General features: G+C 66.2%; 1 protein-coding gene across 7 annotated transcripts; it reads right to left on the reverse strand.

The window, feature by feature from the left end:
• On the reverse strand, positions 2880-15934 carry PIGQ (phosphatidylinositol glycan anchor biosynthesis class Q). 7 transcript variants are annotated; one of them, XR_302245.3, is made up of 12 exons: positions 14668-14842; positions 11318-12016; positions 9648-9779; positions 9409-9529; positions 8100-8226; positions 7726-7879; positions 7527-7638; positions 6996-7076; positions 6365-6479; positions 5041-5102; positions 3998-4212; positions 2880-3569 (listed from the first exon to the last, which is right to left on the reverse strand). XR_302245.3 is itself a non-coding variant. In XM_005662225.3 (11 exons), the coding sequence occupies exons 1-11, from the start codon at positions 14802-14804 to the stop codon at positions 4060-4062; spliced, it is 1893 nt and encodes a 630-aa protein (XP_005662282.1). In that variant the 5' UTR covers positions 14805-14843; the 3' UTR covers positions 2881-4059. The 7 variants fall into 7 exon arrangements, 3 of the variants coding, with proteins under 3 accessions (XP_020942565.1, XP_020942564.1, XP_005662282.1); XR_001307505.2 differs by having other exon boundaries at positions 3681-4212; XM_005662225.3 differs by having other exon boundaries at positions 2881-4212; positions 14668-14843.

The following is a 17255-nucleotide window of genomic DNA, read 5'->3' on the forward strand; positions in this document are numbered from 1 at the left end:
CGTGGCTGCCGGGGCCGGGGGTGGGGGTGGGGGCAGAGGGAAGAGCAGTGAGTGACTGCTTCGTGGGTACGGCATCTCTTTGGGGACGAAAATGTTCTAAAACTGATGATTGTGGTACTACGGGGTAAAGCCATTACAAAAAACGAATTGAGTGGCACCTTTGTGGTGAATCGATGGTACGGGAGATGTGCCTCCCTAAAGCCGTTAAGAATAATCAGGAGAAAGCTGACAAGGCCGGGCCAACCCGGCCTCAGCAGATGAAGCAGCTGGGAGAAGATGCGCAGGAGGTGGGCTCCGAAAAAGTAGGTCTGGGCAGAGGGCACCAGAGGTCATCACAGCAGCCAAACCCTGCGCCTCTGGGCTGCACTGAGGATGGCTCGGCTGGCACATCTGTTCCATGGCTGAGAAACAGGGCAGCAAGACGTTTCCTGCCGCGGGGTCACTGGGCCTGGGCCGTGTCTCCAGGAGCAGGCGGTCTTCACAGGAGCAGACCCCTGCGTGAAACGGAGTGGCAAACCCCCACCAGTGGCCACGACCCACATGGATCCTGCTTTTTCATTTTTCTGCAGTGCCTGGAATGCTTCCTATTGGGCAGGCACCAAGCACCTCGTGAGCCAGCACCTGGGCCTCTCTCACCTGCCTTCAGGGAGGCTCTCCTGGTGTCCTCCTGGCCCTCTGGGACACTCAAGGGCAGAGGCTGGCCAGGGATGGGCAGGGCCACCGGGCTCATTCTTAATCCACAGAGTGGCTCTACCATGGATGCCAGCTTACAGCAGACCCAGCCCCCAGCATTTACAGAAATGGCACATCCATCCACAACCCACCGAAACAACAGCCAGCAGGCAGTCTTGTTAGCCCTCAGCTGGTGGGGTGGGGAGCCAAGTCCCCATAAGGGCCAGGACTGAGCACCCACCAACTTCTGCAGAGGTCCCTGCACCCACCTTGAGCCCACTTCTGCCCTGGTCTTAGCCACTCCCTGCTCTGAAGTCACTGAGGCCCCTCTCCGAGACCAGAAGCACCGTGGGTTGGCACGTCCTTGCAGTTTGAGGCCACGAGGGATGGTGGCTGAGGAGCTATCACCAGCCCACTCTGCAGTTTAAACCAAAAGCACCCTCCACCTCAAGACCGCCCCTGGAGGGGCTGCAGCAGCTACAGGCCCCACTGCCTGGTTTTTCAGCACCCTGCACAGCCTGAGCAGCAGGCACCACCATCCCTGCTCCATGGGCCAAGGCCTGTCCGCAGGGTCTGATCCTGGGAGCAAGACTCGCCAACCCCTCGGCAGGTGCCTCCGGTCCTCCTGACGTGCCAGTTTCCTGCTCCACTCCCGGCCCCACTGACTCTCATTCCCCAGGTCCGGGGCAGCGGGGCCCAGTCCAGGGAGGGGTACAGTTCAGGAGACCTTGTGGGCGGAGGTATACACCCTTTGAGAGGGCGCCCTGAGACCCGCGCGGTGCCAGGCCTGGCCCAGGCGACCCCGAGGAACTTCAGGCCGAGGTCTAAGCAGCCCAGGACAGCCCTCTGCTTGCAGGTCCAGGGTCAGTTCTGCAAGGCGCCCAGGTGTTGGGTGGCTGAGGGTGACTCGGGGGTGTCCGGTGGAGAGCCCCGATGTCTCCCTGCGGCTGCCACACCCACTGGCGCTGGGCGAGGATGGGGAGGAAGGAGGCAAGGTGGTCAGGCTGTTTAGGGGGCGCCCTGATGGACTCCACCTGGCCCGCAGGCTGCAGGGACCCTGGGAGCTTCCTCTGTGCCTGCCGTCCTGGCTGTGGGGGGCGGGGAGCGCAAAGAGGTCCTGGAGGGAAGGTGGTCCCAGCTGTCTTCCCTGCCTCCCCTCCAGGATGCCCACTGTCCTTCGCTCTGAGAAGGGCCTGGGGACCATCCACGGAGCTTGGCCTTGGTGCCCAGCTCTGGCACAGGGTCACTTGACGCCGCCCCCCACCCCCGCCCCAGGCTTACCACCAGGGAGAGGCCCCGCTCAGGTCCCACGGGCCACCCCGTGGTGGACGCTGCAAGTGGGCCAGACGGGCGGAGGGCTGGGGCGTCACGGGGTCTCAAGTATCTCCGTACTCATCATTTCAGTGAAAGGAAGAGCAGCTCTGGGGAAAACCTGGGGGGTCGGGGTGATGACATCAGGCTGCAGAAACGGCCACGGGGCTCCTCCCAAGGTGACGCGCAGGACACGGGGGCGTCTACATGCCATTCCCACCAAGAGCGCCGGAGCCGAGTCTCACAGTCACCCGAGGAGCCCCGTGTAGGTCCTGCATCTTCGAGGAACCCTGTGCTGGGAAAGGGGGCGGTGGGCTGCGGGGCACCTGAGGTCCAAGGACCCTGGAGGGTCTTGGCATCTGAGGACCTGGGAGGTGGCGTCCGAAACGCAGGAGGCGAAGGCTGTTCCCAGGAGACTCTGGGTGCAACCTGCCCACCGGGACCACAGAGGCCCTCTGCTGACCCTTGGGGACATGCAGGCCTGGGAGGTGACCCACCCCTCCCCCTCCACAACCAGGACAACTGGCACAGAGGAAGCCCCGAGGGTCCCTGTGGCCCACAGGACAGGCGCAGTCCATCAGGGCGTGCCCTACCCTGCGTGAAGTCCACAGGTTTCGGATGACACATCCGTGAGCACCCGAAGTGGCTCCCCCCAGGTCCGTGCCTCCCTGCCAGGACGACTTCAAGGGGCCAGAGTCTACGCACTCACCCTCCACCTGCAGTGGCCTGCTCCAGAGAACAGGGTGCCCAGTGTCCCCAGCTTGGCATCAAATAGGGAACAGGGATGGGAGTCAATTCAGGACTCAGGACAGATGGTGGGGGCCGGCTGTGCCGCCACCCAGAGGAAGGCGGGCCTCCCCAGACCCCTGCGCACGTGCTGACAGAAGCAGAGCGGTGCACTCTGAACAAGTGGGAGGCTTTATTGTCCCATCAGAAAAAGACAGAGCCAAAACCCGCCCGCCCGCCACTGGGCTGGGGGACGCCCCCAGGATGCCCCCCACTGTGGCCCACAGCTAAGAAGCGGGGGCGGCAGAAGTGGACAGTGCTGAGGGACGCCTCCAACACCAAGATGACACATCCTACGTGACACAACCGCACCTTCAGGCTTCCTCCCCAGGGATTCCAGGGCCCCCACTCACACTCAGCTTCCGCCTGCGGCCAGCAGGCAGCTGCAGCCTAAGTGCTAGGACGCCCTCCCTGGGGGCTGCAGAAGCGTCTGCCCAGGAGCTGCCTGCCTCTGCGAGAAGCCAGTGAGTGAGATGGAAGATAGGGCCAAGGGACCTGTCCCTGCAGGGGTACAGAGCAAGAACGGGGGCCAGGGAGGGCCGTCTGCTGCCTGTTCCAGGTACCCCAGGTGGCCTGGCTTTACACAGGGACACCCAAAGGCTGCGGGCAGCTCCACCTACAAAGTACCGTCTGCAGGAGCATCAAGCAAGCCCAGTGCAAACCAGGGCCCAAGGGCAGGGCTGCCCAGCTCCCTGGGGCTGCTGGTTTGGGCTGGGGGTCAGCCGTGGCCTGGATCCCCCAGACTGGCTGGGTGTTGCTCCACTGAGGCTGCTGGAAGGCACTGGGGATCCAAGAGCGTCCTGCAGAAAACACCCGAGTCTCAAGGACTGCCGAGCCCGCCCTGAGAAGGGTCCCTCCGCCCCATGGCAGGACGGACGCTGGGGAGCAGCCAGGGAGACCGGCCAGCTCACCCCATTGGGAACGGGCGTGTGGGCAGAGGCAGGAGTCTGGGTGTAGACCGGGGGGTGGGCGCAGGACGGGCTTCCAGGCAGGCCTGGGGGGCTCAGGGGCACAGGGCTGACGAACGGGCCATCACAGCAGATGAGCAGGTGTGTGTGGAGGCAAACACGCTATTTCTGGAGCATAGCCCGCTGGCCCGGGGGCCACGCCCGCGTCCTGAATCACTCCCATGACCTCGGAGTCGGGGGAGATGTGAAGGGTGGGGCCCGGGCCCCCGGCCTGCAGAGGCCCCAGACGACCGGTGGCAGGGAGGGCCGAGAGCAGGAACCTGTGCCGCCCTGACACCCTGGCCGGTGGAGGCACTGCTGGACGGGCCGTGGCGAAGGTCCCTCAGTCCTGCTTGTCCCCTCTCTGCCTCCAAGGGTAGATGAGCTCCCCGAAGAACAGCTTGCGGCACAGGGAGCCCCAGGAGTGCTGGGGGTGGCAGCCGCAGCTGGGAAGGCGGTAGGTGTTCAGCACGCGGCTGTAGGGCAGGGGGTTTATCTGGAACCACAAGAGCAGCAGTCAGCCAGGCTGCAGGCCCGCCCCCCGCCCCCGCCCCCGCCCCGGGATCCGGCAGGCCTCTGCGGGGAGCCCCTGCGCAGGCCCACCAGGGGCAGGACTGGCTCCATGCCAAACACGCTCTTGCCTGTGGCACCGGGGGTCGGGGTGAGCCGCTTGGGAGGCAGGCCTGGCTGGCAGTCAGGGCAATCTGCTCTGGCCAGGCCCCGGGGCTGCTGAGGAGCCTACCGCTCCACTCGGGACGCACAGCTCCCCGGAGCCTCTCCAGTGGGACTCTGGGCACCCCCGAGAAAACCACACAGGCCCGGCTGCCTCAGCATCTGACTCCCCCTCAGGCTGGCACCACCTGCCTGGACGGGCACCAGCATCAGTCCCCTGGCACCTCGCTGGCCCCCTCCCGCAGGACAGGCCCCAGAGCCTTAAAGATAAGCCAGCCCAACAGAGGAGGCACGAGGCCTGAGGCCCTCGCCAGTGCTGGTGTTCTGCCTGGAAGGAGGGCCCGCGGGGCCCAGGGCAGGACGGGGCCGCTGGCAGGAGCCTCAGGTGGCCAAGCACAGTGGGTCCCGGGCATGGGGACCTGGGGAAGGTTCCAGACAGAGGGGGGGGGGTCCCAGCGCCTGGAGGCTTCAAGGGAGCCTCCCCCGGGCCCCACTGCTCGGCTCTGCTGGGCCCTCCTGCCCCCATCTCACTCTGGCCCAGGGGACCCCACACCCGGGGCAGCATGAAAAATGCCCCAGACCACAGGCGGCATCGCAACGGAAGGGGGCTCCGTCCACAGGCAGCAACCCGAGGGCTGCCCAGAGGCCTTACCTGCATCAGGAGGCGGAGAGGCCTGCCGGCCTCACGCTCCAAGACCCGGAACTTCACGCCGGCTGCAAGGAGGAGAAGAGCAGGTGCTGAGAGGGAGGGCGGCCCCAGAGGCCTCGGCTGCTGCTCCTCCGGCTCTGCACGGCGCTGGGGGCTGCGGGGCCGGGGCCTGGTCTGAGCCTCCGGCACAACTACACTGAGAGGCAAAAGCCCAGGCTCTGGCGGGCGGCGGGGAGCCAGCTGCGGGCCCTCCAAGTAGGACGTGGCTTTTCCCAGTGCAGACAAGGTGCCCAGGGTGGAGCGGCCCCGGCTGGCATCGCCCGTGTGCCCACCGCGCCCCTGGCCGGCAGTCCAGGCTCCCAAGCCTGGGGATCCCCAAGGTGGAAGGTTCTTGAAGGAGAAACAAGGGCTGATTATCAATTGATGAGGAGGCCCAAGGCAAACTCAGCAGAACGAGGAGGCGGCGTCTGTGGCCTTTCATGTGAAGTTAAAAGACCTTCCCCGCGGAAAGCGGAGGGCGGCAGGCCGAGGCCGCCTGGGCCAGCCTGCTGAGGTAGGTGTGGGGGGCTAGCTGGGGGCCAGGGAGCCCGGGCAGCACTGCCGAGGGGTCCCTGGCGGGGCCACCTGGGGTCCACAGAGGAAGAGGCTCGGCAAGAGGGCATGAGGACCCGCAGCAGCAAACTCGAGGCCCAGAGCCCACGGAACACGCGCGTTCAGGTCTTGCGGCTCCAGACTGTCGGGAGCAGCCGCCATGCGCACCGGCGTCCCACCGAAGGGGCCCCAGTTCGGGGCCTCCTGGGCACGCCGCTCACCTCGGGGCCGTCCCAACAGCTGCTGGACGGGCTGGGCCAGGAATGCCCCAAGCTCCTGACAGGGTCAAAACCCCTGAACCAGATGGCCCAACCCGCAACTCTGACCAGTTGGGTCAGGTCTCCCTGGGCCTGCAGCGGGGCATCTGGCCGGTCTGGGGCAGGTGGCAGCACGCGCGCAGCGGCGGGGCAGCCAGGGGTCGGCGGGGGCGAGGCAGGCCCTGACACGCAGCCCTGGCTGGTCACCTCCAGGCGGAGGGACCCGCAGGCCCACACAGCTCCGCACACGCACATGGGACGTGTCTTATTGCCGAGAGACCTCAGCACAAACGCTCTCGTCACAGGAAAGGCCCTGAGCCCGAGGGCCTCTCCCTCCAGCTGACGCCCAGGACCAGGGGCCTCCGTCCTCTGCCCACCCCGCGCCCAGCAGGCACACCTCTGCTTCCAGGTGGGAGCAGCTCCGTGGCTGCCTCTACAGAGCCCACGGGTATGCGCCCGCACCGCCAGCCCAGACCTACCCGCGAGCCTGTAGGGCCGGCAGAGCCGGAGGCCGAGCGAGTACAGCGGCAGGGAGTTTATGAGGTCTGCAAGCAGATGGATCAGACCCTGCACGGTGACCACCAGGAGCCGGAGCTGCAGCACAGACAGTGCTCAGGGCCTCTGGGCTGGGACCGCGGCCAGAGCCAGGCCGGCCGCCCTTGAGCAGGGCAGCCCAAGGCGCTCCAGCGGAGAGAGGGACCCGGACCTGAACCGGAGGCCCGAGCAGCAGGAGGTAGGGAAGCAGCAGGCAGGCCCGCCCACCCTCCCTCCCGCCAGGTCAGAGGAGATGGTGTGCCCACCCAGGCACCTGTGCCCCTGGCCCCCCAGCGCAGGCCACCCAGATGTCACCCCCTGCCCCGTGCCAGGGGCTACGGGAGACCAGCAGCACGACCCTGGCCTCTGTGCACCCCACTGCCGGTCCCAGAGCCAAGGCCCCCCAGGGTGGGCCCCCTACCCGCCCCGGGCCCAGCACACGCTGCCAAGTCCAAAAGAGCCACCCCACACGGCCTGCAGGCCAAGCTGCCAGTCACGACTCCAGCACCGCAGACCAGGCCCATGGGCCAGGGGACATGCCCCCCCACCCCAGCACCGACTGTGGCCTTGGCTCACCAGTGTGAACACCAGGTAGTACAGGGCCGTGGTGGGCAGCAGGAAGACGAGCATGGTGAACAGCAGCGTCCCGATGAACAGCTGCGGGGACAGGGCACGTGGCGCCAGCAGCAGCCAGACCCCCTGCCAGGCGACAGCAGCGCCAGCGCAGGCCACACCCCACTCCCGGGCCCGCCCAACCCAGCCCGGCAGGCATCCCTGGACAACCCTGGAAAGCCCCCTCGTGACCGCCTCCTCCAGTCCTGGGGACACCTGCCCTCCACGCGGTGAAACACGGGGAACAGGGGCGGGAGGAAGAAGACCGGCCGACAGGCTGTCAGCCTCGGATGCTGGCGACAGGGGGGTGGTGACACTCGGGCGGGACGACACCTGCCCTGGAAGGCCGCGCTGGGGCGGGGGGTGGCGCGTCAGGTCCGAGCAGGCGCCTGGGACAGGCCAGAGCCAGGCCCCGTTGAGGTCACCGTGCCTGGCGCAGGTCCTGCCCTGCCAGCCCCGGGGCCCTGCGGGCCGGGCGGCAGCGGGAGCCCGCACCTGGTCTAGGTCATAGGAGCAGGAGTCCACCCGCTGGCGCAGCACGTTCCACTTCTTCCCTCGGAACAGGCGCCAGAGCGAGGACAGGCCACAGATCTTCAGGCAGTACAGCCTGCGGGACGCGGCGCGATCAGCGCGGGGCTGGCGCCCCCACCCCGCACCGCTGGGAGCCGGGCCCCGGCGGGGGGCGCGCACCCACCTGGCGCCATAGACGTAGAAGCAGTAGATGTGGAAGGTGAGGAGCGCGATGGTGTCCGACAGGATGGACAGGGCCACCGTCAGGCCCAGGCAGGCCGAGAGGCCCACATGCCACAGGATGTGCTCGATGAAGGGGGCCATGAGGTGGATGTAGCCTGCAGGACAGGGCTCGGCCTGGAGGGGGTGCCCAGGAGACCCCAGGGCTCCCCAGTCCTCCCTGAGGGTGGCTGCCCCAGGCTTCTGGAAACTGCCCGTGGCCAGGAAGCAGAGGCTGAGTGGCCGGGGCTCGGGACCCTAAGGGCGGGGGCTTGGGGAGCCGAGGCGGGGTCAGGGGGCCAGGGGAAGCCGGGGGCTGGCCTGCCCGTGGGCACTCACTGATCCACAGGTGGATGTGATACAGGAAGAAGCGGCCCAGCACCTGGTCAAGGGCCCGGTTCATCTTGAGCCCAGCGGGCGCGCCCATCAGCCACTGCAGCAGGTCCTGGAGCTCCTCAGCCACGTGCTGCAAGGACACGGGGCGGGCACCCTGTCCATCAACTGGCCCTGCCCTGGCTGCCCATGTGAGTGGGCGGGAGGGTGGCCAGCCCACCAGGGGCCCAGGTAGCGGGTGGGAGGGGCCCTAGAGGGAAGGACAGGGTCGAGCGAGGGCCAGAGACGGCACGGGGACCCTCCCAAGCAGGCAGGGAAGCCGACGGCTGTCCTGGCCACCCTGGGGGAGAGCTCGGCCGGCCCCAGGCCTCGGGCCTCGCCACCAACACGAGGCCACAGGAGCCACCTCCCTCCCACCAGGCAGGCCTTTCCCAATTCCGGGTGAAGGCCTCTGCCGTGTTAGGAGCAGCGAGAAGGGGAACAGAATGTTCTTTATAAATAGAGCTTCTTTAATATTTAAAGGATAAGAGCTTGGCAGCAGGAAGAGGCTTTCATTTTTTAATTAAATATTTATGTTTCTGAGCAATTTTGCAAAAGGGAGGTCTTGGATGAAGCGGGCCAAAAGGCAGAGCGTGGATGAGCCAGGTGAGGCGGCCAAGCCCCTTCCCCAGCCCCTAGCTTCCCCCTCCCCTCGGGCCAGGCCTCCTTGAGAAGCTGAGCGACTCTCAGCCTGGGACACAAGCCCTGCAGTGACCTGGCCTGGCTGCCAGCAGGCCTGGTGCTCCGCCCAGGGCCAGGAGGCCCCCACGCAGGCCTGAGGGGCTGCCCCAAGCGGAAAGACAAGCCCGGCACAGAGGGGACGGGGCCACCGAAGGAGGTGGAGCAAAGGCACAGAGCTGCACGGACTACTACGGGAGGACGATCTTGGGAGGGAGGGCAGGTGGGGCCCTCGGCCCAGGAATGGAGCCCAGGGCGCTGGGGAGCCCAGGGGCGCGGGAGGGAGCTAGCGCCTCTGGGAGCCACAGCATCAGCACTGGGGGCGGCGTGACCACGCAGAGGGCCCAGGTCCAAAGCGAGCCACCCGCAGAGCTGGGAGAGCGGAAACGCCCACCACGTGACACTGGGCCTGGCAGCAAGGTGGGTTCCCCAGGAACGGCCACCTTCAGGAAGGGAAAGCAGGAGCCAGGGACTCCTGTGAGACACAACGGCTCCCCTGGGGCAGGGGACCTGTCTGGGGCCAGGGACAAATGCTGCCCCCGGGAAGGGCCAGCCCCCATCCCGGAGTCCAGTCTAGGCTTTACCCCAACCCACTCACGTCAGCCACGGGGATGAGGGCGTCGGCCAGCTGCCCGATGCGGTCCTTCCTGTGGAGCCAGGACAGCAGCAGGAGGCCAAGGGTCACGTCCAGCAGCACAGAGACAAGTGTGTTGGCCTTCCTGGAGGAGGGGGTCCAACAGGGGTGGGCGGTGAGGCCAGCGTGGCCGGGAAGGGCCAGCACGGGCAGGCTGGGTACAGGGAAGGCCCCCGTGGAGGAGCCCAGGGCCGGTCCCGCACCTCATCAGCTGGGCAGGGCTCCTGGCTTTCTGGGTGCTGAAGATGAGCGTGAGCTGCTCCAGCCGGCGTCTGAGCTGCTCGCACGTGGAGAGCTTGCTCCAGATGAAAGACAGCGGCCACAGCCTGAACACCCTGCGGAGGAGGCGGCGGGGGCGGGCATCTTGAGGCCTCTAGGGTTCTCCTGCCACCAGGGCATGCGGGTCAGTGTGCCTTAACACGCAGAGAGGAAGGACCCTGCCGGCCCCGAGTACCGGCAGCCACGCCTGAGCATGGCGGGCAGCCCGGGGGGGCCACGATCACTTACGACGGACCGTCAACTGGAAACACAAGGTGCCCACTCTGAGCACTGAAGCTGAATGCCTGCCGGACCCCTGGCTGCGCCCAGGGTCTCGGCTGCCCTGGCTGCCTGGCAAGATGGATGTCTCATGAGACGAAGGGAGCACCGGACCCAGCACAGTCAGTTGCGGGAGATGTTCCACTGGGCACGCGTGACCCCTGGGGGCCGGGGGGCGGGTCTTGACCGTGGATGGTGTAAAGATTCTGTCTGCAACGAAGTGACTCGGACCCAGTTCCAAGGGTGACACATGGTCAGCGCAGCCCCTCCCTACTCCACTCCAGCCCCGCGGACGGCGGCCTCGCAGGGGCGCCCCAGGCAGGGGTCTCCCCGGGCTCAGACCAGCCCTGGGCGGCTCCCCTGGGCTTCGCTCGTAACTGCGCCAACGACACGGCACCTGCCTGGGGGCTCGTCAGGATCCACGGTTCACACGCAGCTCCCAGCCTTTCCTGGGCCCTTTGAAAGCTGAGAAAAGCATAGGACCTTCTCCCCCCGAAGCTGCACTCAGGCCCAGAGCACCTGTCCCACAACTCCCTCCACGGGCGTCCTGAAGCTCCGAAACCACCCCCAACCCGTCAAGCGCCCAGCAGCCACACAACCCAAGGTGCTGTCCACACACAGCTGCTGAGGTCTCTGGGGGGGACGGGCCACGTGCTCCCAGACCCTCCCTGAGCAGGCAGGGCCAGTCCCCAAACCTGTCACCAGCACCCTAAGACCTGAGGACGTAGCACAGCTGCGCCCCCAGGTGGCGGCACGGGGAGGTGGCTTCCCGCAGAGGGCCCGCACCCAGCATCCCCAGGGCCCGCGGGGGCTTTTCCAAACCCCCCCAGCCAGGAGTGTTCTGGAGCTCCAAGAGCAGCTGAGGCTGTGCGGCACCCAGACCTACAGCTGACCGTGAGTGGGTACTGCCCCCCGTGGCTCTCCCACAAGGGCCGGGGCTCCCAGAGGCGGTGGGCCTGTATGCAGGACAGTGGCCCCTGGGCAGGGACAGCTTGGGTCTGGTGGCCATCTCATTTACCCTTCAGGGGCCTGAGCTGTGTGAGGGTCACTTCCTGCCCCTTCCTGGTGTTCCCATGCAGCTCTGAGGCTGCCAGGAAGCCTGGTTGTGCCATGGGAGCGAGGGGCACAGCACAGCTGTGCTCCCAGGGTGCGCTCTGAGCTGTCAGCGAGAAGGGAGCGGGGGATCGGGGCCTGGGTGCAAAGGGCAGCCGGGAGCCTCCAAAGGGCCTGCCTGGGCCTCCGGGATCTTCACAGCAAGGGGCAGGCCGAGCCCTCAGAGCCCTGGCTCTCCGCCCGCCCCCCGCCTCCCACCCCCCACCCTCCCAGGAGCACCTACCGACAGGCACTGGCAGCTGAGATGAGTGACAGCAAAGAGGCCAGCAGCAGGCAGACGGGCCCCGCCGCCCACTTGGCCAGCTCCACGAGGATGCTGGCCTCCACGCCCTCCGACTGCCAGTGGCTCAGCCGCACAGGGCCCTCACCGAACCGGTCACTTTGGAAGAGCGGCTCGCTGCGTGCCACCGTGTCGAAGACGGCAGCCAGGTCCCCCACGCTGGCCGGGGCGTCTCCGGCCTGGCGGTCCAGCAGCACGGCGGGAGGGTGCAGCTGGGACAGCAGCACCTTGCGCTGGTCGTAGAAGATGAGCATGATCTGGTCCTCGCCGGGGGCGGCAGGGCCGGGGGGTGCCTGCCAGCGGGTGGCCTTACAGCTCCAGAGCTTGCTGCCCGGCTCCCGGCACAGCTGGAGCCAGGGCTCGTGGGAGAAGATCGCGCCCAGGCCCTCCAGGAAGTGGCCCAGGCTCTCCTCCGGCTCCTGCCGGCGGTGGCACCAGGTGCCCAGCACGGCCAGGCCCACCCGACCGGCCTGCTGCACCTGCGCCAGAAGCTCCTTGACTTGGATGGGGATGAAGGGAAAGTGCACCACGGCCAGGACCACGGCACTGCTCTGCTCAGGGACCCACCGTCCAACCAGGAGGCCGCTGTCCGCCGAGGCGCAGCACGTGGGGAAGAAGGCCTTGAGTACCATGCTGGGGACGCTGGAAGAGAGGGGGGAGGGCTCCGCTCAGAGCTGCCGCCGCCGCCGCCACTGTGCCGCAAGCACCACGGGCTGGCTGGCAGCGCCCGACCTGTGGGCCCTGGCCCACATGTGGCCCAGTCGGCCCTGACAGACACATCCACTGGCCGCTGGGCCCACAGGTCGGGGTGACCCAGCTTTGGGTCTGGTCACAAGGCTGGTGGGGAGGCCCGGCTGTCCGTCTTCGGCCCAGGCTGCTCCCACCCCACCCTGAGGCAGGGGCACACGTCCCCCTTCAGAGCCGAGCAAGCTGGGGGGGGGCACTGCACAGAGCTGGGCACAAGGGTGCAATTTTTGTTTTTAAGGACCTGATGACAGTTCTTTGCATACACATAGAAAAACGTACGATCTCATGAACAACTAATGTAAATTAAAAATCTAACAAACCTTGATTTTCTAAGTTAGCGAGAACAAAGACGAAAAATTAAATGGCTGCTGAGCTGAAGGAAATGAGGCAGGGCACCGGCACTGGCAGCTGGCTCTGGCACAGGCGGGCCCAGAAGATGCCTGGGGGCAGGCCTGATGCCCCAGGGAGCCCGCACCCTCCCCCGGGGAGCCTCAGCGCCCAGGGCACAGGCCAGCTGCCTAGGGTTTTCTCTACGACCACCAGACCACTGGAGCCTCCAGCACTCAGCTCTGCCCCCCCTCCCTGGAGCCCCGCCCTCCTCTAGGACCCACTCCCCTGACCAAGGAGGGGTCTAGAAGTTCTCCCACCAGGGGAACAGCAGAGGGGACGCCAGCCTTCCCAGCCTTACAGGACCTCCAACTAGCCTTGGGGAACAGGGGACAGAGTAGGACACACATGTTGAGGACATGCCTTTCCTGAGGGTTAGAGCAGTCTGGGAGGGGCAACAGGTGCAGCTGCTTTCCTCCCGCCAGGTAGTCAGGGCACAGCTGAAGGGGGAGGCCTCTCCCACCTGTGGGTTCTGAATGGAAAGGGTCCCCTGAGTCAACCAGCAGCCAGGCTTCCAAATGCCCCTCTGCCCAGAGACCAGAGAGGGCCAGCCACGCGAGTGTCTCCAGGAGAAAGTCTCTGTGGCCATCAGCAAGGACCAGCTGGCCTTCCTGACCCTTCTGAGGGGCACTGTGAGGACAGAGCCGTTCTGCCTTAGGGTCCTGGCACATCTGGTTGGGTGACCACCTGGGGGACCAGCCAGCCTGGTCCAAGCCTCTCAGCACCAGCCCATCGGACACACCAGCTCAGCCAAATGACAGCATCACACCCTGCCTGGGACTCCTTTCACAGGACCTAAGGAAAACTGCCCGTAGCCGATGTCAGAAACTGAACACAACTGGTGGGAGGGAGTTCCCTGGGGTCTAGCGGTGAAGACCTGGAGCTTTCACTGCTGCGGCCTGGGTTCTGTTCCCGGCCTGGGAACTGAGATCACATCAAGCTGCTGCAGGCCACGGGCAAAAGAGCGAGCAGGGGCTCTGGGGGAAGTGGGCTACACACTGAGTTCACTTTCAGAAAATTCATTGAGCTGTACCTGTAGGTGCACTTTCTTTGTGTGTTTTATGCTTCATCTACAAACTTTTCCCAAAAAAAGCTCCTCTTGTCTAGGGAAGAGCAGAGAGCAAAGGGTGGTGTTCCCGTCCGTGGGGCAGAGAGAGCGCTCTTCTCTTAAATCATGGGGCAAGCTTCCATCCCCACCCCGCCTCAGCCTCTGGGCGGGACCAGCACAAAGAAGGCTCTCAGATCAGACCGCCAGGAAAAGATGAAAGAGCAGGCAATCGATAGCAGAGGTGCAGACGGGAGGGAGCAGGCAGCAACCCCGCGCCTCGAACATCTTTAAAGACTGTGCACAAGCCTGGGAAAGCTGCCTCTGTTAAGAATGACGGTCTGTCCTCTGGGACCCGGCCCGTTCCAGATCCGTTGGGGAAGGCCAATGCGGGCATGCCCGGCGCCTGGCAAGCTCAACTCAGTAGCCTACCTCATGAGGCTGAAGGCCTCCCACCTCTGCGCGAGTGGATCCAGGGCAAAAGCCCAGTTACAACCAGCCAGGGACGTCTCTAGCCCTCCCCTGTGGAGACTCGCGCTCCTCAAGAGCTCACAAGATCCGTTCTTACTCTATGTGTTTGTGTTTAGAACACAACAAGCGTTCAGTAAACAGTGCTTTTCTTCTCTCATTTCAGAAGAAGAGACACGAATCTAGGGCTCTGGGTTTTGCCCTTTACTGCAGTCAGGGACAGCTGTAAAGTGCTGACAGCCGGTTCCAATGACCCTGAATGCCCTTCCAAAGAGTCCACAGCGGGAACCAGGTTGGGCCAGAGGGACCCGGCTGGCCTCCCTTCACCCCACAGGGCCGGGACCAGATTCCTCGCCAGGGCACCCACGCCGCCCCGCCGCAAACGCGGGGCTTGGCGGACGGGCCCCAGGAGGACCCGGCGGGGCCTCACCGCCCTCCCAAGTCTCAAGCCCGCCCTGGCCGGCAGCGTCCCTATTTTACAAATGAGGAAACAGAAGCTCCGAGAAGCAGGAGGCCAGCGCGGCTCCGGAGACCCTCGGGCTCCCGGGTCTGTCGGGCGGCGCGGCGGGAGTCGGGACCACAGGCCGGCGGGGGCAGCTCCCCAAGGTCGCGCCGCAGGACGCTGGCCCGCCCCCTGAGTGCTCACCGGCTGCTCCCCGGGGCCGCCCCCTCGGGCGGCAGGGTCGGGATGGGGTTGGGGACAACGACGGGTGGGCCCGGGCGGACGACGGCGCTCACGGCCCCCAGCCCCGCCGCGGCCGTGCCGCGGGACAGGAGCCCCATTTCCGCCCGCTCCCGGCGTTGCCGCGCTACGGTCCGTCCCCAAATGTGCCCGGGCTGCCCGCCGGCCTCACGCACAAGCGTTCCCCGCATGCAACGTTCCGGACCCTCGAGCCAGTGTGGCCAGAATGACTCCCTTGTTGCCATAGCGTCCCCGTCTGCCCGACCCACGCCGCGCACCTTGGTCCTCCTCACGCTCTGTGCACAAAGCCCTTGTCCCACCTCCAGCCTACCCACAGTGTCCCCAACACCCCTGCCTTCCAGTCATCCACCTTGCCGCAGCCACCAAACCTCTCTCCCATCCCGAGTTTCCTCGTCTGGGGACCCATTAGACCTGACAAATGAGGATCCCCGCCCTCTCCTTGCCCCCCACCATCCAGGTGAAAGGACCCCAAGTCCTGGGTGGGATCTCCCGGCTCCCCTCTCCCAGCATCCTGGTTCCTGCAGGGGCCACGTGAGCTTGGAGGGCCAGCCCAGAGGCTGAAGCCATCCGATCTGATGGCCCCTCCTGCTCCAGGGAAAAATACCCCCAACACCAGCAGCAGCAACTAATGTTTACTGAGAACCGGCAACAGAACTTTCCACACTGACCCGCTAACCCACCGCCACCTCCGCAGAGCCGGAACATATAGGCGGGACCTTGTCAGGCAATGGCCCAAACCACAGACCCCTAAACCACAGTCCTTGTGAGAGGCAGAAGCATCCCTCACCAGCCGCCCGGGCAGGACTAGGCACTGTCCCCTCCCCCTGAAGACCCCCTCACTGGAACTGGGAGCAAGGCTGGGCCCCAGACTCAGAGTAACCCCGCACCTGCCCGCCCCTCCGGGCCTCCTGTTCCTGCTGTTTTTCAGCAGCAGGAGTCTGTCCTCACAAGAACTGTCCCCATGCCCTTGCAGCCTCGTTTGCGGAGGAGGAAACGACGGCTCAGACAGCCTCCTGTGGGAGAAGACGCCCAGGAGCCTGGAGGTTCACAGCTCAGCCACGTGACAGCCCAGGGCGCCTCCAGGGCAGCCCCTCTTCTGCCCCCCCTTACCTCGGCTGAGGCCAGAGAAGCTGCAGGAGGCTCAGAACCTGGGGCGCCTCTGAAAATGGGGGACTGTGAGGGGCCGCGCCCCTTCCCAGACTGCCCTGATGAGCCCAGCCCAGCCACACCCTCCCCGCCGGCTTCTGTCTGATTAGGAGGCAGGGGCTGCGGCGCCAGCGGGAGATCCTGCCTGGGGGAGGGCTGGCAGCTGGCCCAACTCTCCAGAGATCCCCAGGCTTCAGCTGCTGGCCCCGAAGGGCAGGCCTCCTGGGCCCTGGGGGCTGGGAGGCAGGTGATCCCGGCTGCCGAGCAGGACTGAATCCTCGCCCAGAGGAGGACAGGGGCCAGTGCAGGGCTCGGCACAGCAGCGCTCAGGAGGGTCAGCAAACGTGCAGGGTCAGGAAGGCATGGCCAGCACCCGCCTACCCTGAACTTTCCCCCACCGTGGTCCTGGCTGGAGCACGCACGGTCAGGGGCTACCCCCGTCCAAGCCCGCCTGGTCAGGCCAGCTCCAAGCAGTGCAGGTACGCTCTGAGGCAGCCATCCTCGGGGGGGGGGGCACAGGCCACACCCAGGGGCCCCCCAGTCCCTCGGACACCAGCCAGAGGGACACCCAGGCCCAGGAAAACAGGATCACCAGCACCTCTGCTCGTCTGCCACAGTGACACTGCTGCTGCATGGGTGCCCACGCCCACCAGGCTGCCAAAGTGGAGCCCACTCAGGTCCCCCAGGGAGCCCAGGGGCTGGCGGGCACTGACAAACAACTGCATGTCCCCAAACTCTTCACTGAGCAGGGACCCCCCCCCCAGGCCCAACATGGAGGTGGGGGCCAGCGGCTCCAGGGCAGGGTCCAGTGTTAAGCTGTGCCCCACCCCAAGAATGTAGTCTGTCACCAAGAGGTGGCCAAAATCATCCACAGCCAGCTCCTGGGGGGGCCCAGAAGGTGCCCACTGTCGCCCAGCGGCTGTGAGGGGCTCGGGCAGTAGGCTGCAGCACGCGGACAGCCCCACGAGCGAGATCACTGACCACCACGAGCCCAGCGGCTGTCACAGCCACATGGTCTGGCACGGAGGCCCCAGCCCCCAGCACATGGCAGGACAGGTGGCAGCAGGAGCGTCCCTCGAGGTCCAGCACGTGGACACAGGGTGCGTTTGCGCCGTCAGGAAGAGCAGGTCATCTGGAGAGCAGTGCAGACCCCGGGGCCCCCCTGACCGCCCTGAGGGGACCGGGATCCGTCCAGCAGCCGGGGGGTGGGGTGGGGGTCCAGGCAGGTCCAGTGCGAGGTTTGGGAGGCGGGTGCGCTGGCGGGGGAGGCCCAGGAGCCTGGAGAGCTGGTGGGTGGGTGGCCGGGCCTCTCCGAGCTGGTGCTGCACGGACCCACGTTTGGGGCGCAATACAAAGAGCACCCCACCGGGTGCCGAGAAGCGCCT

Source organism: Sus scrofa, chromosome 3 (genome assembly GCF_000003025.6).
Source record: "Sus scrofa isolate TJ Tabasco breed Duroc chromosome 3, Sscrofa11.1, whole genome shotgun sequence".
In the NCBI taxonomy this organism is placed as follows: domain Eukaryota; kingdom Metazoa; phylum Chordata; class Mammalia; order Artiodactyla; family Suidae; genus Sus; species Sus scrofa.